This window comes from Sciurus carolinensis, chromosome 1 (genome assembly GCF_902686445.1).
Source record: "Sciurus carolinensis chromosome 1, mSciCar1.2, whole genome shotgun sequence".
Classification (NCBI taxonomy): domain Eukaryota; kingdom Metazoa; phylum Chordata; class Mammalia; order Rodentia; family Sciuridae; genus Sciurus; species Sciurus carolinensis.
In genome coordinates this window covers 82,394,288-82,416,810 of record NC_062213.1, presented here as the reverse complement: position 1 = coordinate 82,416,810, position 22,523 = coordinate 82,394,288, and the positions used below count along the sequence as shown (strand labels likewise).

Genomic DNA, 22,523 nt, shown 5'->3' with positions numbered 1-22,523 from the left:
TTCCACCCCAAAAATGAGCCCCTCCAATGCTCGAATGATTGACTCTGCTGCTGAATAAAGGAAAGCTTGCTGAGCCATTTGAGGTCTGCTCCCGTTTTTGGCTATTTAAGCTTACGATCTTAGTTATACTTGGATTTTTCTTTATTCATCTGCATTTTAGAATCATCCCTTCATCTCCCACCAAGAACCCTTTTAGGATTTTGTCTGGAATTGCATTGAGCTATCAAGCAATAGTGGAAAAATTAACACCTTTACAATAGTAAGTCTGTCTTCTTCAATGTCATAAAGATGACATTTTATTCTTTTTCTACATGGTTCTTGCACAACTTTTGTTAGATTTATTTTTAACTAACTTACACTTTCTTGCTATTTTAAGGAATATAATTTTACAATAAAATTAAGCTTGTCACTGGCACATAGAATAGAAAAGTTTGTACTTGACATTAGATTCAATAATATTACCCAACCCCTATTTTATAGTACATCTGTAGATATTTTTGGATTGTGTATAGGAAAAAAATATTTCTTATAAATAATCAAATATATGTATTCCTTCTAAATCCTAGGATTTGCTATTTCTTGTCCTTTTAATAGAGGCTAAGATCTTACCTTATAACATTGAGCAAATACAGCTTACTTTCTAAGTTTTAAGGAAGTATCTATAACATTTCACCTCGAAAAGCATCCTTTTCTATAGCTTCTTTTTCACGGCAAGAGTTTTTACTTATTCACTTCTATATTGCTAATATGTTTTTTCTAAATAATGAATAGATGGCAAATTTAATCAAACTTTTCTCTGCATCTAATGATAATCATTTCTCCATTAATCTAGTAATGTCAATGGATTCCATTAGATATTTTGTGTTGAGATTATTCAGAACTTTTTCCTCAAAATGTCCTTAATTCCTATTGTTAGAAGGTTTGATACTTTTGCAATATTAAATTTACAGTTACTTTTCTTGAAACACTTTAAAGATAGTTTCAACACCTTCTGACTCCTATTGCTGCTGACAGTCATATAAATTATTTATATTTAACAATATATTATTTATTCTGTTTAATATATATTGCTTCATCCTAGTCTGGATTTACATGTTTCCTTGGTTTTAGTTATGTTAGCTAGTAGCTCTCCAATTTTGTCTACCTTCCATTTCTTCTACCTTGAGACAGAGAACATCTATCTCTGCCCTCTGTGAGTTTTAACTTTGCTTGTATATTTTACACTTTCATTCTGGTTTACTGATATTTTTCCTTAATTATGCTTAATATGCTACTTAAAATACTTTTTAAATTTATGATATTTCTTATTTAGAAAACTCATGTGTTATCTCTTACTCTTTCATATTTGTTAGTTTTCAGGTGTCTCCTCATTTTTATGATAATTTTTTTCTTAAATGTTTCAGATATCATTGTAATAAATCTTTTTATTCTAATTCATAAAATCCTTAAAGTCTATTTATTGATGAAATTACTCATTACTCTTTCTTATGTTTGCATGGTTTATTCTCTTGGGTGTTTCATACCCTTTGATTGACTTGATGGACTCTGACTTAGGCAAATTTAAGTCCTAAACAGAATGCTGTTCTCCATATCTGTCTGTGTTATCTTCTTTGTGAGCCTCCTGTGAGCCACATTAGCTCTCTGCCTTTTGAGAAGGCCCTGACTATTTGCATTCACCACCTTGCCAGTCCTCCAAGTCTCCCTGTCTGTGCTGCAGTCATGACAGGCGATGGCCTATTTGTGTCACCTTTCCTTGTGTCCACGCATACTTCTCAACATTCTGATTTTGGATCAGCCAAACTTCTTTTTTAAAAATTTCTTTTTGGTTGAAATCACTTCAACTTACTTTCTGCTAACCTAATTATGCAGTATAAATTATATTTTTTTCTGTAGGAAATATTTTTTTTTAAATTTGATAACAGAATTTTTCAGAGTTTCTATTCCTTCAAGCTGCCAAAAGACCCACCTAATTAACTATAACGTATGCAGTCTGGGTTCTTGCTAACTGCTCAGAGAACCTGCACCTCACAAAGGATTTTGCCCATTTGTCTCCACTTACACTCTTATTCCCTTGATGAGCTGTCCACAAACTTTCCTGAACATTTCTTAGGGCTTGCCTGTCATGACTTGAATTCTCCACACTTCTGTGACCATTTTCCCCCTTGTACAGGATTTGACATTTCCTCCTTTCTTCAGCACTTGAGATAAGAAATTACTAACGCTCACTTTTCCAGCCTCTTCTTCTTCTCTACCAATTTTTTAAACATTACCCACTTGCAGTGATTCCCACACTCATGTTCTAGCCAAGGCCTCTATTTTGAAATACAGATTTATATTTCTCCACTAATAATTCAGTATCTTCACTGAACAGATTTATACCAAGGCATGTCTAAAAATAAACGCTTGGTTTTGTCCCAAATTCTATGAACAGAAACTAGCAGACTGTGAGTGCCTCATGTCAGCCCCCATCTCCAAAGTATCAGTAGCATCTACTGTTATTTGGTCAAAATGCCAAATCTTAATTTGTTCTTGCATAATCCTTCTTTTACCCGCAGATTCATCCAGAGACACTCTCCTTTGCTCACTAAATTATAGAAACACTGCTCTTTCCCAGTACTTTGAAACACACTATATTCTTTTTCTTCTCAAAGATGTCACTCTTTTTTGCCTCCATCTGTGATGTGTTTCTGCGTATAATCATTTGACTAAAATCTATCCATCCCTTAGCAAAAATGTTAAATTTTACTTCACCCAAGACTCTGCTTAAATTCCAAGTTCCTACAGAGTCGCCTCAACCACTTTCTCTAAGTGGCATCTCCTAATGCATTTTTTTGGCCCCCATCTTTATTGGTTCCCTTATCAAGCTATGATATATTTAAATTGCTCCAGGGATTAAAAGAAAAGGGGAAAATGCTGTTCATAATCTCAGAGATAAAACTGTTCCACCTATAGTAGTTTTTCCTGAATTCACTCACTCTTCCCACTGTTGTGATCCCAGTTTAGGTCTCAAATGTTTCACTTGACTAGTCATAGCTCTACTGGTTTCTTATATTTTGGGTTTCTTCACTGGAACCTATCCTGGTCATGTTGGGTTGATTGATGTTCTAAAACATAGATCTGATCAAGACTCAGTGGTTGCATACAATGAAGTCCAGACCTATACCAGGTCTAATGCAACCAACTGTTCAAACTACTTCCTTCTGTTTAGCCCTTGCTATCCACACTCTTCACACAATCTGCTACATCACTTAGAACTCTATTCCCTAAAACATTTGTTTGTTTGCTTCCACATTCATGAATATTACTGATAATATTTGATGGATTTATCAAACATTTCTATATCTGTCAAATGATATATTCTAATTAGATTCAATTAAATGGCATATTCTGGTAATTTTTGATTGAACTCAATGTGCCTGTTCAACAAGGGCACCTTACAGTATCTTAGAGAGTGGAAGAAACCCCCTTGGAAGGGCAGTAGCTTCCATGCTGAGATGTGAAGGACTGACAGGAGATGGACAACTGAAAGGTTGTGAAAATGGGGCAAAATGAAGACCAGTCATTGTAGCATCTGCATATTATATTTTGTTTGATTAATATTTGTTCATTTAATATCACTTCTAATTTTTCAAACATATTAATATAAAAACTTCTTGATGTATGAGCTTTAGTTGAAAATTAGTTCAAAAACAGTTTGTACTATTCTGCAGAGCTGTTTCTGGTATTTACTCTTAGACAGAAATGGGCTCTCCAGAGGCATTCCATATCCCTTCATCTTCCCACAAATTGGATTTCAAGTCTCCCACTCATTTGAGTTGCTATTTGCATACCATTCTGATGATAACTTCTCCTCTCATTGAATCTCAATTTCATTTAAAAATGAGCATTTAAGCTGGACTTGGTGGTGCACGCCTGTAATACCAGCAAGCTCAGGAAGCTAAGGCAGGAGGATCACAAGTTCAAAGCCGGTTTCAGCAACTTAGGGAGGTCCTAAGCAACTTAGAGAGACTTTCTCAAAAGAAAAAGAGCATTTAATATAATATGCCTAAAATAGAGGAGCAAAGTAATTAATAACACAATACATCAATACATAGTAGTAACTCGATATAGTCATGTGTTTTTGTTTTTTGTGAAGAATTTGTCATTACTCATGTTTCTTCTCATGCTTACATCTCTAAATAAGGCTATGTTTCTTCTTATCACATGTTCTTAACTAAGTACGTGTTACCTCTGAATTTAGATCTATTACTTTAAAACAAATAATACAGAACTTGTAGAAAAACTTAGGAAATTATATCAAGATGCAAACAGTGCTGAAAATATAGTGTGTGTGTGTGTGTGTGTGTGTGTATATATATATATATATATATATATATGTATATATGTATGTATAATAACCAAGTTTTATTATTTCAACACAAGCCAGGAAAATTTTTTTAAAAATTCAATAGTATTTAATAACAACCATTTTTCATTTTTATACTGAGATTATCTTTAAATATTTGAGTTTTCTTTTACATCCCTGTTGACAATAACTTATAGACCAATGACACAATCTTGTTTCAGAAAATGTACTATTTTAGATAAGCCCAAGCACAGTTTCCACAAGGGGAGTCTAAAGGAGAGAATATGCATGACACTATCCAAAATGTTAAGCATAAAAACAGCATCAATATGAAAGCAAGATTCAGCCCACCAGGCATGAAAAACTGCATCCTTATGTGGGTCAGTCCAGGTGGATAGGGCCAGCTAATCAATTGTAGAAATTGTAAGACAGCATAAAATGACTTTTTTAAAAATACTTTTTAAATTGATGTACCTTTATTTTATTTATTTATAAGCAGTGCTAAGAATCAAACCCAGTGTTTCACACATGCTAGGCAAGTCTACCACTGAGCCACAACCCCAGCCCCATGAAATGATTTTTAAAGAAAATATGATTGTTATTACTATTAATAAAAATAAAAATGTAGTGTAGAAAAAGAAATTATGCAAAAGATTCATTGGAAGAAAAGTATGAAATTGTTGATTTCTTAGATCCTAAAAAAAAAAAAAAGGGTTGTTAAATCTAAGTAACACAGTCTCAGCCGGGTATGTTGAACACGCAGGAAGAGGGAATCTCTTCGGGATGTGAAAATGAATCTCGGCACTTATTACCTTTGGGCTTTACAGTCAGTTGGACAGACACCATTTTCACCCCCAGCGGACTGACTGCTTGGCATTCGTATTGACCTTCATCGTGCTGTGCCGCACGGTCAATTCTCAGAGTGCCGGAGGAAAGAACTGTGTGCCGGTCTTCCAGAGGGAGCTGTCTTCCTGCAAAGAGGAAAAGAAAGTACTTTGTATTGCATTTGTATGACTCAAGGAGCTAACGGCCAGAACCGCATGACTGTCCTGATAAAGGCTGAGATCCTTCTTTCAGGAAATCCTTGGTGTGTGAACGGCGATGACTCCTTTCCGCATCATATTCCCAAAAATATAGTACCAGCCTTGTCCTGCCCTCTCCCAACCCCTGCCACTGTACTGCAAGGATTTATCACCTCCCACCAGGAAAACAGCTTGACCTCCTAATGAGTCCCCCCACCTACACGCTTAGCTCCTCAGTTTTACCACAATTAGAATGCAAATTTCAAAACTAATCGGATTAGTAATATGATTTTCAAATGCCTAACATTTGCTCATCACATGTACACAATATTGGGAATAGAAAAGTATTATGGGAAAAGTATATTTAAAGTGATTAGGCAGCAAACCACATATGATATTTTTTTGACGCTCCTGCTGACAATCCTCAGAGCCACACACCAAGCCACCATTGTACTTCTTACCTTTGAGTTTACACTGAGTTTCTGGATCCTTCTCAACACTATTCCTTATGGTCACTAGCAACTAAATGAGGTTGTCATTCTCAACTATTTTAGTGAAAACTTATGTCTTACTGAATGTCTTGTTGTGGTTGGGAAAAGTAATAGCTAACTTTATTGAGTGTGCACACAACTTACCAGCTACTTGTTCCAAATGTCTAAAATTTTAAGCACATTCAAATTAATTCCCATAACCTCCTGATAATGCAGCATATTTCATCACTTCCTAGCACAGAGGTGAGAGCATTCTAGTACACAATGGTTAACTTACTTGCCCAAACTCATGCAACTAGTAAATGAGGGAGAAGAGATGTGAATCTAGGCTTTAGGGCTTCAAAGTTCACCTTGTAAGCATTATAGTCTACTTCCCCAAGTCCCAGAGCAAGAACAGAGCAAAAATTTTCATCCAAAAATTTGAAAAAGGATACATATTTTGAATTTAACCAAGCACTTTAACAAATGTAGAAGCTAAGATTTCCAAACCCAGAAGAGTCTTGGTCAAGCTCTCATCCAGCCACCTGTCCATCTTGTTGTACAAAGTTCTCAGGTTCCCTAGGAGTGCCTGGTCCTTCTGGATGGGAGGTTGGAGACTGCCTACCAGGCCCTGCACCCCACATACTCATACTTCAAGGACAGAAGCTCTTCTGAAAGCTTCATTTAAGTTTAATAAGCTGGAGCTTCATTTAGCATTTTGTTTCATTTCTGATTTCATTTTTTACTAAAAGATTTTTTGTATTCAAGTTGAAGATTAATTCAAAAGAAGCTTCTAACATTTTGCAGGCTAGTTTTTGGTATTGTAAAAAACTGGTTAGAACCACTAAACTTTCTAGTAATTTATTTTTTAAAGTCTGGAATCTGAGTCCCAGAGTAAGTATGATCTCAGGAAGGCCATACATTCAAATACCAAAAATTAAAACATCACAAAATTTATGATGTTGTTGTACTTAAAGCATGCTGTTTTCATGTCCATGATATACCTGTGATCATTAGTTTAAACTATTTTTTGTACTCTCCAAAAAGAGAAAGTACTCATTCCTTCCTACAGTCACTTGTGGAAGTGCTAATACCTGCTTTGGTCCAGACAATCACTGGTGGTGGGCGGCCTTCAGCTTCACAAAGAAGTTCTACAGCATGCTCTTCCAACACCACCTGGTCCTTGGGGCTTCTTGTAAACTGTGGTGGAGCTGAAGACAAAAAGTCCACTAAAATCAAAACTCGGTTTAAGACATTTTAATAACAACTCTGGAAGAAAGAAAATGTTTAAATGTTGAAATATGTTTTGTAATTAGAATTTGTTTCTGAGATAGCAACTTAAGGATAGAGAAAAAGAGAGGAAGATTGAGTCTCAAAAGAGAAGTGCCCATGAGTCTAGCACTTAGAATACAGGAAACACCCACGAACCTTTAAATTGCAAAAAAGCCTTCTTGAGCAACCCACTTCATGTCCTTTCCTATACTCTTGGTCCATGCCTTTGACCCATACCCTTGATACATGTCTTTGCCTGCAAATAAGTAACGACATTACGTGCAAGCACAGAGAAAACTGTGCAAAATTGTTCAATTCTGTCCAGACTCCAACTCTAGGTCAGCCCCTAGCAAGTCCCTCTGCAAATATTCATACTACACACCAGTAGGTGGCTCTCTTTCCCTCTGAAGACAGCCTGCATCCTCCCTTGAAGCATAGACTTTACTTTAACCCAAAATCTCACTCCCAAGATGGCTGACATTCTCCCCTTATATGTTTCTTATTCTGCCCCAAGCCAACATCCCTCCCTTGAGACAACCTTAAAGTGTATCTGCTTTCCTAAATGAAACTGTCGGTCTCAACTGACTGGTGTATGCTGAAATTTTTTTCTATCACAAATGCCAAGGACCCCACATATCCTGAGTCAAGGACCCCCTTCTCTGGGAACTCCTCTGGTGACATTTCCAATTATTTATCACCAAGGATATTGAAAGCATGAAGGTGCCTGAAAGCATGAAGTAGACACATCTGATTTGCAGAAAAAAGCAGAAATGACCAATAAGAATGGATCATTTCTGAAGCTCAGGGGAGCTGATTCATATCAATAGATCTTCCTGCTTATCTTTTACTATCTCAAATAAACATATTTAAAACTACAATTCAGCTGGGTGTGGTGGTATATGCCTGTAATCCCAGTGGCTTGGGAGGCTGAGGCAGGAGGACCTCAAGTTCAAAGCTAGCCTCAGCAAAAGTGAGGCACTAAGCAACTCAGTGAGACCCTGTCGCTAAATAAATTACAAAAAAGGGCTGGGAGTGTGGCTCAGTGGTCAAGTGCCCCTGAGTTCAATCCTTGGTACTGCCCCCCCAAAAACTACATTTCATATTCGAATCATTAACAAAATGGTTTTCTCCAAATTTTCACATGCAGAATAAAATTCAAATCAAATTGCTCAATTTATTTCAGAAGGAAAAATATGTTCTATGGAGAGATGCTCCTACAACACATAATATTATACTTTTGAAAAAGTTACATTTATGTCAAAACTTAGAGTCCCTAGTATTCAAAACTTTTATAGTTGATTTTGTATAAATAATGAATAACTAATAACTGCATATACCATTTGTGGAAAGGGACTCTGTTCACAACACTTTAATATGAAATGAAATCAGTATGGCCATTTAAGAAAGACACATGGTCCCCAATAATATCTAAGTGGTGACAACTTCAAAGATTCTTTCCCAGATGATAGGCAAATCACTTCTAGATCTATGCACCATTCCCACTATTCCTTGCTCCTGCCTGCCATCAGCAAATACAACACACATGATAAGCACTACTTGACAAAGCATATTTGTTGCAAGTTTCATACTACGTGCAGATAATAAAGATTTTTAAAAAGGTCTTCATAAATTCTAAGTAAGATACTAAGCTGAATAACCATATTATAAGATTAATTACATAAATGCAAGAAGACCCTCAGGAATGCCTGCAAGCTATTTGTAATTGACTTCTAGAAAAGTCAATCTGGAAGATAGCCCACAGACCAGCAGTGTCAAGCTCCTCATTCTACAGATGAAGAAATTCAGACTGGAGGAGTTTGAATTGAATTTCTCTCAGTCAGAACTAATAAGTGGCAGACACTATGAGAATCTAGGTCGCTCAACCCTCAGACTGATGTTCTTTCCAGAACATTACACTAACTCCTGAAATTACCAGGAATGGCTTAAAAAGAACAAAAATATTTCTACATTAAAACTTGAATTCATGACACAGTAAAAGAGCTATGTAATAAAAAAAAAAATGTAGGTAGTAGATAAGACAAAAAATCTAGTCACCATTCTAAGTTGGGAAATTTGATTTCAGTTGTTTAGAAATAATTAAAATTCAGTTAGCCAAGTCTGGGCAAAAAGCATTGTTTTACTTAATGTGCTCTCATTAAAATTTTAACAATAAAAAAAAAAAAAAAAAAAAAAAAACCTCAGGCATGATGGTGCATACCTGTAGTTCCAGTAAATCAGGAGACTAAGGCTAGAGGGTTACAAGTTCAAGGACAGCCTCAGCAACTTAGCCAGACCCTGTCTCAAGATAAAAAATAAAAAGTGCTGAGCATGTATCTCAGTGGCAAAGCACCCCTGTGTTCAATCCCAGGTACAAAAAAAAAATGAATAAAATTAAGAATGAGTCCCAAGATTCTTCATGCCAGCAAAAAACAGGCAAAGTTTAAGCAAACAAGCAACTTACATTTGTCCCTTACACTAAAATGACCACCTTCCTAGAATAATGAAAACATTTCAGTCTGGTTGGGAAGACAACCAAAACAACTTGAACATGACAAAGGCAGGCAGTGTAGGCCGGAGGAATTAAGACTGACCTTTCTGAGCTTTCATTTAAAACAGCGGCCACATGAGTCCCACTGCCAATGCTAAACCAGCACATGCGGAGATGTAGGGCTTTGCTATTTTTATTACAACCACTACCCCACCTTGCAGGTTATTCATGACCATAATGCCATATGAAAAACATTCCAGTTTACACTGTTAAGGACAAGAGGTCTTTTCACCTAAGCCCCCACATTGTGATTCGTGCTTTTTAAATGAAGCTTTCTGAATTTTTTTTTTTCTTTAAAGTTTATTTGTCATTTGTTCCAACCAGTTGAGGGAAAAGGGTGTTTACCCCTGGGTAACTGTGATCTCAGCAGAACTGAACATTAAGAGAACTGAAGAAAACTGATAGAATACCCATTAAAATAACCCAGAAAGGGTACATCTAAAATATTTATGCACTAGGCAAATAAAGAAGCCTCTTTCATAAATGTATAAAATGATTAATGAGCCATTTCAAGATTAACTGGAAACCTTGACACACAGATTCAAGTGGCACAAGTACACAGTTGCAAGTGACAAAGGACCAAAGGGATGGTGATCTCAGTGCAAACTGAGCAGTAAAAGGAAATGATTAGCGTTTTGTGGTATCCAAAATGAGCAGGACTGTAAATGTTGTCAGAGTTTAGCTAAATATCAATTGATGCAGATGAACAAACAAAGAACAGGAACTACTTGCAAGAAACTGGAAAACAAGACTAGCACAGTGTGAAATGAGAGACTGTTAGTGCAAATGTTTGACTAGACATTAGGTTTCTAAAAAACTAAGACTAAAAACATAAAACCATGGATCCAAAACAGAAACCAAGCACTATTTCTTTTAAAGTATTTTTCAATCCCAATGCACTGAAACGAATCTAAAAATAATGTTTGGATCCTTTAAAAGTAATTCCCTCCCAAAGTTGCCAAAGACTACAGAGGGGAAAATTTTCATTTCTATAATTTTTTTTCTAGAACAAGAAAGGTGTTGATGATATTAATGCATTTCTAGGGAACAACACAATTTTTTCTTTAGACATGTCAATGGAAACAAGAAATGATTGATCTATTTCTACTGAAGGAGTTGATTCAATTCAGGAAACTTTCATTAAATGTAGGAAACTTAGGCTGGGTGAAGTCCTGCACCTTTAGAAGACAAATACTAGTCTTGATGCAGCCAGGATTCACCATCCTGAAGTTCCCTCAGCTCTAAAACTTCCTGCACCTTTAGAAGACAAATACTAGTCTTGATGCAGCCAGGATTCACCATCCTGAATTTCCCTCAGCTCTAAAACTGCACTAAAACTGCCCTGAGATGGTCAGCCCGTCTTTACTCTGTGTTTCTCAGGATCTGGTGTTTTGATAGGTTTTATGCATTCTGAAATTAATGAAACTTCCTAACTCAATTAAATATGCATACTCCCTGAGATCCTTAAAATGGAACATTGTAAATTTTTATACTCTTATAATATGATATAAAACTGCTTTGGGTAGAATGACAGAATAGGACTTGGGGTATCCCTTCAGTAACATGAATTCCACTGTTTATGAAACCTCTAAACCAACAGGAGGATTAAGCAAATGTGGAAACACACACACACACACACACACACACACACACACACACACAAAGCAATAACAACAGAAAGGAAGGGGCAGCTCCAGGTTAAGAACAGGAAAACAACACAAAGGCATGTTTTTTTTACAACAAAATCACCCACACGTAGGTAACTTATTCTCTAGGTTCAGAATGGCATTGTCACTGTGGTCACTGCAGTTGCTACCTGCTGGAGCCTCAGCATATTCTCAAGCTATTTTGAGTAGACAGCTTGGTAAATGACTGTGAACCTGGGGCATAGCCTTTCACTTTCCTAGCTGAAGTGTCTTCCCTTTATCTGTAAAATATTCTGAAACACAAATATCTTTTGACAGTTTGCTGCCAGATTAATGACTTCATCTCTTTTATTACTAATGGCTGATTCTGGCATTTGGATAAAGACTCAAGTTGAAAAAAAGCCCAACTTTTAACATGAAGCAGATTAGTTTTGAAAATTCTATTATGTCAAAAAACAAAAGGCAAATAAAAAAAATATCTCTGCTGACATACATGATACCACTTTTTAAGTTAAAAAATAATTTTTTTATATGTGACAGGAGGAAGATTGCAAGCAGGACCTTCTGCTCCCATACCTTGTACAATGATGTTGGCTGTGGCATGAACAGAGCCTTGGCTATTGTTGGCATGACAGGTGAATCCACCGTGATCCCTCAGGGTGATGCTCTGTAAGTGGAGTCCACTGGAGGTTTCTACGTGCCTGGATCCATCCAGTGCTTCTCCATTGTCCCTAGTCCAAGTAATATGGGGGTGCGGGTGGCCTGTGGCCATGCATTCCAAAGTCGTGCTGGTGCCAATTAAAACCTCTGTGTCCTGGGGCTGGATTACAAAGCTAGGTTTGGCTAAGGGTAAGAGGAGAACAAAACAAAATACAAGTAGTAACAGGAAGATTTATTTTATTTTATTTTTGCATTGGGATTTTAAGATTATTACTACCTTCAAAATGCCTTTATAATAAAATAATATATTCACAATGTTCTCAAAGAATTAAATCTAAAATAAATTTAATGTTGATTTTACATAATTGCATATTTTAAAAAACAATCTCTTGTCTTAATGCCATTGTATTGAACACGCTGCAATGTGCTCACTGAATATCTATTCCTTATGAACTAAATGTCCACATGTTACCATTTGAAAATACTCACGTTTTAAATAAAGTTCTGCCAATGAGATCCAGGTACATGTCACTGGGAAGAGAGTTTCCTTCCCAAATAAAAGGACTGAGACTAAGTAGTCATTGCTCTAGCTCCTGTTAACTAGAATTCAGGCATGAGTTTGGATTATAGGAAGTTGCCATGTAACTAAAAAGTGGCAACTATAAGGGAGGAAAAGGGACCTATGTACAAAGGATTGAACAGGAGAAGAAAAATATCATTGGCTTGCCAGGGTAATGGGGCATCTACCTACAGACTGCCTTTGCACTACTGATTGCAAACAACACACCTACCCAACTACACATACACACACACACACACACACACACATGCACTATATTTAAGCCATGTTAAGTTTTGGTTTATTTTCATTTATCAAGAAAGTAGAAATTTTAGACTTCCATATAGGTATTCCATTCTTAATAATGCATAAGAATTCCATCTTTTATGGGAATCTCAAACATAAAATAAAGACTAAGTTGTTAAAAATGCCTAATGCTAAGGTTTCAGTTTGAGGAGCTCATCAATTTCTAAGATGAATATACCCTGGAGAGTAGGAATAAATTGAATTAATATAATTTAAAAACCAAGATCTAATTCAATTTTTGGCAATATGAATGTCTTAAATATATCAATAAAATTTTAGGTATTAGTAAAATACAAAGATGCACAAGATACCTTCTTTTCATTGTATGTTCACAGAGGACAGAGAACAAAACAAATCAACTGTAAAATTTCTTTATAATGATAAAATAATTTTATTAGCATTGGGTGCATGCTGGCAGTGAAAAGGGACATAATAGGGAAAGCTATTGTAATAATTGCAATAAGAAGTACCTACCAGGGACTGAATTGGAGCCAATGATATTCCATGTATATATGTCAAAATGAACCCCACTATAATGTATAAATATAATGCACTAATAAAAATATTTTTAAAACAAAATATTTTTGAAGCAGGTCTATGATAGTGAAAATGGAAAGGAAGCTCTGATCTGACCCATCTTCAATGTATTCTTTTATAGACCTGAGAAAAAGATAGCAAGAGAGCTGGATCTGAGGTTGTTGAAGGATGTTAATTATACTAATAGAGATAGCAAACAGGATGAAGAAGGTTTATGCAGGCAAATATGTTTGTGGGATGTAAAGTTTACATGTGAAGGTGAGTAGGAATAATAGTGCTTCAAACCTCAGGGAAAATAGCAATAATAAAGTTATAAGTTTTACTTTAATTATTAGAGGTGAATGTTGAAGAATTCTTTTTAAATTCAAAGAGATCTCAAATGGAGTAAAAAAGCAATGTGATTTGACCAGGCCAAACTAAAAGAAGAGAGGGGAGGGGAGGGCTATGGAGAACATGACATTTAAGGAGAAAGAAGAATAAAAATGTCAGGAAAGGATGAAATGGAAGTGGTGTCCCCAAAGTCAAAGGAAGGGTAACCTTGTGCAGTGTCAGACTCCACCTAGAGGTAGAAGGGATAGATGTTTGGAATGAGCTACCATGACGGCCAATTAGAAGTTATTTAGAAACCATGAAAGGAATCTCCATAGTCAATTAATTTCCAACTCAACTGTGTTTTCCCCCTGGTATAAACCTTCATTTAGTGAATTTTCTCCATTTGCTCTGCCACTATCCGATCCATGTCTATACCAGCTCTGTTCTGCTTCATGGCTGCAGCCGACCAACTTTCTCACTGTATCACATCCTCCTGTTTTTTCTCCAGACTGCTACCAGAAATATTTTACTAAAAGAAAAATCTAATTTTGATCACTCTTACTATACAGTCATGATTAACCTGAATGATCTGACCTGCCTTACACCTTCCCCAAATCAGTGATTCCAGCTCAACTCCAGAACTATCAGGGATTTCCATCTCTTGGATGCCTCCTGCTCTGTCTCCCCTTATGCTACCCTTTCTCCTGAGATAATGTTTCAACTCTACTTATCTAACTTTCTCCTACTTGTTCTTGCTTTCCACTTAGATGTCCCTACTCCTGGGAAAACCTTTCTCAAATGAATGTGACTCACCAAGCCTGCTCCAAGGGCTCCACTCTCCCTTCATCCTGTTTGCTGTCTCTGTTGATATTATTAATATCTCCCAGCGATCTCAGATTCATCATAACTGCTCCCTTTCCTTACTAAGATCTCAAAGGGTATATCAGACCTGGCTCTTGAGAGCCAGATGTTAAATTTTCAATATTCTGCAAACTGGTTTTTAAGCATAGCCATTATTAAAAGTTAAATTACATAAAAGTAGAATTAAATAAATGTCATTAATATTAAAGTTAACAAATTCTGGAATTCATTATTCATACTTATTTGACTCTATTTTACTATTTTCTGTCTGTGGTTCTAAGGTTATTTGTGCCTATTATGTCTCTGTGGCGGAAATACTGCACCATGGTAAGCTACTGCATATCTCCCAACTCCACGTGCCATGTTGGTAACTAGAAATTGGCCATGGAGTGATTATTTATACCACAGGTATTAGTGAATGCTGCAAATCAGAAACCCCCCTTGCCAGTGCTGGGTTTTAAATGTTTACTGGTATAGAACTGTCCTTTATGCTTCCATCCCCTCTCCTGTCACACCATAAAACTCAGTTGAATTATGGCTGTTGCCTAATAGACCACGGGCTCAGGAAGGTGAGAGATGATGCATTTCTACCATCACAAAATGATACTAATAAAAATTTATCATAGTCACGATGTCTGATTTATATATGCCATTGAAATTATGGCAGAGTAAAGCTTCTGGGTAGTTCAAGGGGTGTGAAATTTTCAACAATAGCTCAGTGGGCATTCAATAAACATTTGTAATGAATTCATGATGAATAAAAAATAATGAATTTCTGAACAGGATGATTTTCATGCCTGAGAGCAACTGGCTCACTCTGCCTCAAGATGTTGGAAAGCTGGATGGGTAATTGAAAGGCTAATTGGAAAATCTTGGAATTGCATTTGTGGTATACTGGAAAATAACAGAACTAAGCAAGTAATTTTTTAAAAAAAATTCAAGGGCTAGGGGTGCAGATAAGTAGTAGAGCATACATCTGAAATGCACAAAGCCCTAGGTTCAGTCATGAGCACCACCAAAAAAAAAAAAAAAAAAAATTAATTGATTATTTAACTAAAAGTAAATAAATAGAATAGAATAAATTTCAAGGAAAAAAGATCAAGTGTCTCTAAAAGTACAAAAAAGTATCAGGGACAACAGTTTCACTTCGAAGCATTACCTACTTTAAAGTAGTAATATAAGGTCATTTTTCAGTACAAATAACTGATAGATAACTAATGCATTTGTATGAAGTCCAACCAGAAAATAAAGGTTTACCTGGGAGACTGTGGTATCTGAGCATGGCGTTTTGTGTCTTGGCTTCCCCGGCAGAGTTCCTGGCCATACACTGATAGACACCTTGGTCCGACTCTCTCGTGTTCCGGATCATGAGTGTCCCATCATCAAACATGTTAAGACGAGTGTCATCCTCAAGATCCAGTGAATTGCTGAAAATATTTGATATATATTTATTACTCCTGCTCACATTTAACTCTATCAAACTCTTAAATGGAATACAGAACATGTTTCATGTATTCTGATTAGTTGATTTATTTTTACTATCTAGGTAATTCAAATAATTTTATTTTAAATTCCAGTTTTCTCCTTTCTATTTTGAGATGATACACTGAATACAGACTGTGAGTTAATGCACAATTAAAAGAAAGAAAATTTAAATGCCCTGCCTTCCTGGGCAGGGTAAATTTAGACACTGCAGCAATCTCTCCTATACAAAGTATACTTTAGCCCAGTGTAACACCCCTGAATTTCTATTTTTTAAAAAAGGATCATTATCAAATGGTGATATGTAAGCTTTTCACATCTTCCCAGTGAGTCATCAACTTCCTTCCATATTTTGTAAATTGTAAAAGAAATGTTTGTATTCAAATCAACATGGCTCAAAGCCCAGTATAATTATAAGACTTAGCATTAACTAACCACATGGTACTTACTAGTTGTTGGCTATTAAGCCCTATGAATTAAAAGGAACCATTTTTTATATACTAGGAAAATGCCATTTATCAAGTAAATGGATAATCTATTGAGTGCAAGTAGGTTCAAACATATAACATCACATTGTAATAATGATCACAAGCAAGGGAATGGTTTAGTGGATAATGTTTATCAATAAATATAAAGATACTAACACCTAAACATGTCAGAAATCATTACAGAACATTCCTTATGGCCAAGATTTTTTTTCTTTAAAAATATTTAATGATCATATATGAGAAAGTACATGTAAGTATGCTTAGTACAGATGAATGTATTAGTTGTAAAAAAAAAAAGAGAGAGAGAAATAAAAAAGGAGATCTACCCCCTCCATCATTTATCATTCCATAAGCATTTGCTAAGCATCTACAGTATATCACGCACCAGAAATATCCTTCCTAAAGGAAAATGTCCATTTGGAGAATCCCTATTGCTCTCCCTTTAATTTGTTAGTTTTACAAAATCAGTGAAGTCCTGGTAAATATTTGTTCACTCATTTTAAACTGTTTCAACACTAAAAAATAACTCAAGCAATTCTTACATGTGCAAAAAGAATAAAGCATGTTAAAAAGACTAAGAAATAATCCTTATTCAATAATTTTTGTCACAAAGATAAGAAAGAAGCAGACAATAGTCATATTTCACATTTATTTTTTAGATTATAATGGAAGAGAGATGACAGAACAACAGAGGCAATCTGTTCAACTATCCAGTGAGAAAAGCCCAATGTGAAGAAAACTACCAATGAGTCAGTGAGAACTTCAAGATATAATTTTTCAAAAGATTAGCTTTGGGAAAAACATTGTTTTTGAGTGACCTTGCAATGTAAGGCACAAAGAAAGTAGATCCTGGTACTGGATTTTCTTGTAACTATAAGTTGACAAAGCTACTTAATGTTGATAATGTTGTATGAACATCAGAAAGTATTTTTTTAAGTGAAAATTCCAAAGGATCACTTATCATTAAGCAACTTAATTATTTTAAATGTAATTCTAAGATTATCTAACATTGAATCCAAATGAGACTGTTTGCAAAGAAGTATGCCAAGAATGATGAATTGCATTTCTCAAAAGAGATTTAGTTTTCTGAAATTTTGTTATAAACCTCTGTACCACAAAATATCAAAGACTACAGGATGTATACATAACATCTAGCATATGGCTAGGCGATGTAATAGAATTCACCAAGATTCACTATAATAAAATGGTATAAAATGGGCAGCAGCACATCACACCCATAAATTTAAGATGCATCATTTATTTTCCTGGTTATTTCCCTATTTGTTCATATCTTCATTATGCTCATAAAATTTGTTTGCTCATGAATCATTATGTTGCTTCAAAAAATCAAAATAAGTCTTCATGGTTCAATATATTCTTTTCGCTTTGTCAGTTTTATGCAAGCTGGATAGCAATCATATATAAAAAAATACAATATGTAAAAAAAATGAAGGTTTATAAGATATAATACACTTAGATTTTTTTCCTTGAAAATGTGTGAATAAACACATTAGACTTAATTATGAAGTAGCGATAACTTTTGTTAAAGTAATTCTTAGCAGCAATGAATTACCTCTATTAACAATAACCTTTATTAAAGTACTTCATTCATTAAGTGCTTTCTAAGAACTACATGTGTAACTAGGTACCAAAATTATAAATATGGATATTTTATCATCACACCAATTAAAAATATCTACCACATACAAAGCTATCATCATTTGCAATGTTTGCATGTAATCTGCTGGAAATGTCATAATCATAAACATGACAGAATTTAAATTTCTTTAGAATGGATGGAATTTCCATGGTCTGGAATCTCATCAAGAAAAGAAAGATTGGTTTAAAGACCTCTTACATCATGTCACTACCTTGTTTTACATCTCCATGCGACTCTCACAATTTGTAAACTGAAAGCCAAAGTTATTAACTTTCCAGTTATTTTACAATCTTTTTTTTCTAATTCTCCATGAGATAAAACCTTTATTCTAGAGGAAGGTCTATCTTCCTGAACCTCCTCTATGTTCATTTCTAATTTTGTGCCAGCACTCACCCTTTTTCCAGTCCCTGGAGTGCTTCCCCTCCTCTCTGAATTCATTTAAGCAATTATTTAAAAACTATGTATGGAGTGCTATTCCTGGGTGCTGGCAATCATTTTACTTTTCAGCTGGGAAGCCTGAAGGATTTCCAAAATTACCTTGACAAAAGTATCTGCTATGGTTTGAATATAGCTGTGCTCTCCAAAACTTGTGATAAAATGAGATATTAAGAAGTGGGACCAAGTGGGACCTTTATGAGGTGATTAGGGTTCTGTGCTCATGAATAGAATAAACCATTCTATAATAATAGAATAATCAATTAATGAATTAATTGGTTAATGTATTAACTCAGGAGTGGATCTGAGACAAAATCTCTAGTGTGCCTGCTTTAAGAGCTGATTTGGCTCACATTCTCCTGCTTTTCCTCTCTCTCACCATGTGAAGCTCTGCACTGTGTCTGGACTCTGCCAGCAAGAAGGTCATCACCATTATGGTCTCTCAACCTTGAACCATGAACCAAATTAAACCTTTTTTTAAATAACTTACCTGAGATGTGGTATTACATTATTAGCAACAGAAAATCAATAAGACAAGACTGTTATGAAATTGATTTTTTGCTATGATTTGATATTGTGTGTTCTCATGTGTTTGGTATTGGTAAATATTCCATAGTTGGTTGAATGTAGCACAGTTTAGCTCTTCATTATACACTCACACATCATCATCATCATCATCAGAGTTTTTAACTATGTTTACATATTCCTTCTAATTCTTAGTCTTAATATTTTTAAAAAGTACTATTATAATTTCTCACCACAATGGGTGTGTGTCCATTTATCCCTGTGATTCTTTCAATTATGCTTTGTGTTTAGTAGTTATTTTATTAGGTAGGAAAAGATCATGAAACTTATATCCAGATCTAATGATACACAATTATACTACTGCCTAAAAGCTGATCTTGGTTTTATTAATATTGCTATATCACCTATATCTTGATTAATATGTTAGTTGTTACACTTGTTTATCAGCCTTATATCTTTTAGTGTTATAAAGTTTTAGCCAGAAAAAAATAAATAAATAAATAAAGTTTTAGCCAGGTATTTAAATCAAACTTTATAATGTCCTTCAATAATCTACTTATTGTTTTCACTAATTCTTCAAAAAATATTTATGAATTATTTTATGTTTTCTCTTTTCCAGACTTTTCTCTATCTTTGTAATACTTTTGCTCTTTCTCTTGTATTAGACTGATCCAGTTTTCTTTAACCACCTTCTTTCATTCCCTACTATGGAAGAACCTTTCTATTTGATAGTATTTTATCTTAGTTTTTAACTGGCATTCTTGACTAAAAAAAAAAAAAAAAAAAAAAAAAACTAAAGTAGATGTGAGTCTTCACCCCTAAAATGAGTAATACGAAATTATTTAATTACATAGTCTCTTTACAACTCCTCTAATAATATCATCTAACATTTAACTCATCCCTTATTTTAAATTTGTTCAATGCTCTATTTAACATTCTCAGTTTATTCATATTTATCAGTATGTTGAAAAATTGCCTTTTGGTCTAGGGATGTAACTCAGTGGTACAATGTGCAAGCAAAAGATTTTAAATTTGATCCCTAGCACCATCATAAAAAGTTACTTTGTTAATATTTGCCTCATACCTTCCTCGTTCCAATTTTCCGATTACTGAAACACATCTATTTTTAGTTTTTTCAGTAGATATCCTTGACTAAAACTTTATTCATTACCTGAAAATGTTTTCATTTTACCTTACCAGATAATTTAGTTGAATATAAAGTTGAAGGAAATTAGTTATCTTCCTTAATGCCCTAAGTATATTTTACTGCCTTAGGTCTGATGTAAAGTTTAGTGCAAGTGTGATTACTCAACATTTTAAAGTAATCTGAAAATTACCTTGGATGAAAGATTTTTTTATCTGATTTTCAAAACTGTGATCATAATGCATCATATAGAAATTTTTAAATAAATCTTATTTGGGAATTTATACAATTCTTAGTCTGAAATTTCATGACTTTTTACAGTTCTGGAAAATTCCCAATTACCCCTTCTCCCATTGCTCTGGTTCATCTGTCTAACCTCTCATTTTAGAATTCCCACTGGATGTACACTAAACATTTGAATGTTGTCCATGTCTCTAAACTCTTCTGAAATCTGATTTACATCCACAGGTCTACCTTCTAGTACTATACTCCTGCATTTGGCTGTGTCTAATCAGTTCTTAATCCACTTTTCTAGGGGCTCTACAGTCAGGAGAGATGTCATTTCCAAAAGAACGGAAAAGGATAGTCATAAGAAATGGATCTATAAGTAGCTTCTAGGATGTTTGTAGTAATTTTCTTTTTTCTTAGCCTGGTTCATATTAAATAAATGTCTGTTTCAAATTATTTGCTATGCTCTATTTTATACTTCATCCACATTCAGGATAAATATTATTTTATATAAAAATAGTTAACAAATGGCAAGTTGAGACTTATTAATTTTAAATATGATCATAAACTCTTTTGTCTTCAATTTTTCTATATAAATTGGTTAAAATTTTAACAGGAATCTCAACCTATTCTTCATTTTCCCATTATTTCATTCCTTCTTTCTAGATTTCTTTCTTTCCTTTCAGATTCATCTTGGCTTCTTCTGTCACTTTATTTGAAAACTTCATAAAGTTTATCAGGCATTATAATTTTTTACTTATTCCTTTCAAAATACTACTCAATAGCTTTATAACTTTGAATTATATCATTTCTGAATTTAAACTAAGAAAAGAGTCACAGCAAGCAGTGTTAAGACATAACAAGCAGCAATTTCTCTTTCTCAAGTACCCTTGAATAATTTCAAAATGGAAATAAATTGAAGTCAGTTGAGTCTTCCTTCTGGGCTACATTCTCAATTTAATAGTATTAGCAATTGCTATCCATGCAAGTTATTTTTAACCTACTCTATTATTTTTTGCAAGGGTTAAAAACACATTTTACTAGCTTGATCTGAGATTCTCACTAAAATTAGAAATCAAAAGTGTACACACTACTTATCATATCTCTCAGTGTACCTCACAGAGTAAACCATAAAAATTCAGAGTTGATCATACACATGACAGAAGAGATACAAAAAAACCTTGCTAGTTATCAATAATGTAATTAATGATACCATTAATTCCAAGAACTTTAGTTCTATTTTATCAGGGCTATAGTTCATTTACATATCTAATTTATGTTAGCTAAATATTCCTTGTTGCACTTTTATTTTAACTTTAAAAAATTTGTTATTGCTCTATAGTTTTTTATTCATATGTTTTAAGACTTACAGTTCTGTGTTTTATCAAACAGAATGAGAATTAAAGCAATGACTAGTATTTTAAATAATCTTGCATAGCTTTTATTACCAATTCACTTACATAAACCTATACTGATTTACTATAGAAAACTTGAACTGTCAAATAAGAAATATTCTGTACTTAAAATAATTTAGATGAGGTTAGGTCAAATTATATTTGGATTTAAAACAAACTAGTTGGGTCATTAATCCTAATAATTCCTTCTAGAAATAATACAAAATTATTGTAGTCCGTTTTACAATTTTTAATGTCTAAATATATATATATATATATATAACTTTTAAGGAAAAGTCCCCCAAATAGTTTAAGCAAGTCAAAAAAATAAGAAAAGAGACTTTTATCTCTAACAAATTCTTATAATTTTACTAATTTCTTCTCTAAATAAATTATTTGAAGCAACGTAAAAGATGGCTAAAATCAAAAATAGAATTACGGCACATGCCCATGCTCAATATTTACTTGTTATGTATCCATATAATCTTAGGTTTGGGATTTCCTTCAGCTCGGCAAGTGAAATAGACAGTATGTCCAGAGGTTACCTCCACATCTTGGGGCTCAAAAGTAATTCGGGGACTTTCTGCAACAACAACAACAAAAATTATTGGTAATTTTAAAAGTTACCT

The 22,523-nt window shown here is 34.3% G+C and overlaps 1 protein-coding gene across 5 annotated transcripts in view; it reads right to left on the bottom strand.

Moving 5' to 3' along the window:
* The window catches only part of Pxdnl (peroxidasin like), a 516,396-nt gene that overhangs the window by 128,960 nt on the left and 364,913 nt on the right, over positions 1-22,523 (bottom strand). For 2 of the 5 annotated variants that reach the window (XM_047523743.1, XM_047523750.1), the window contains 5 exons: positions 22,360-22,477; positions 15,796-15,965; positions 11,880-12,146; positions 6,932-7,048; positions 5,158-5,316 (listed from right to left, as the gene is read on the bottom strand). In XM_047523743.1, coding sequence (XP_047379699.1) covers positions 5,158-5,316; positions 6,932-7,048; positions 11,880-12,146; positions 15,796-15,965; positions 22,360-22,477 — 831 coding nt within the window. The remainder of the gene's footprint in view (positions 1-5,157; positions 5,317-6,931; positions 7,049-11,879; positions 12,147-15,795; positions 15,966-22,359; positions 22,478-22,523) is intronic. The other 3 variants (XM_047523761.1, XM_047523784.1, XM_047523772.1) reach the window with 3 other exon arrangements.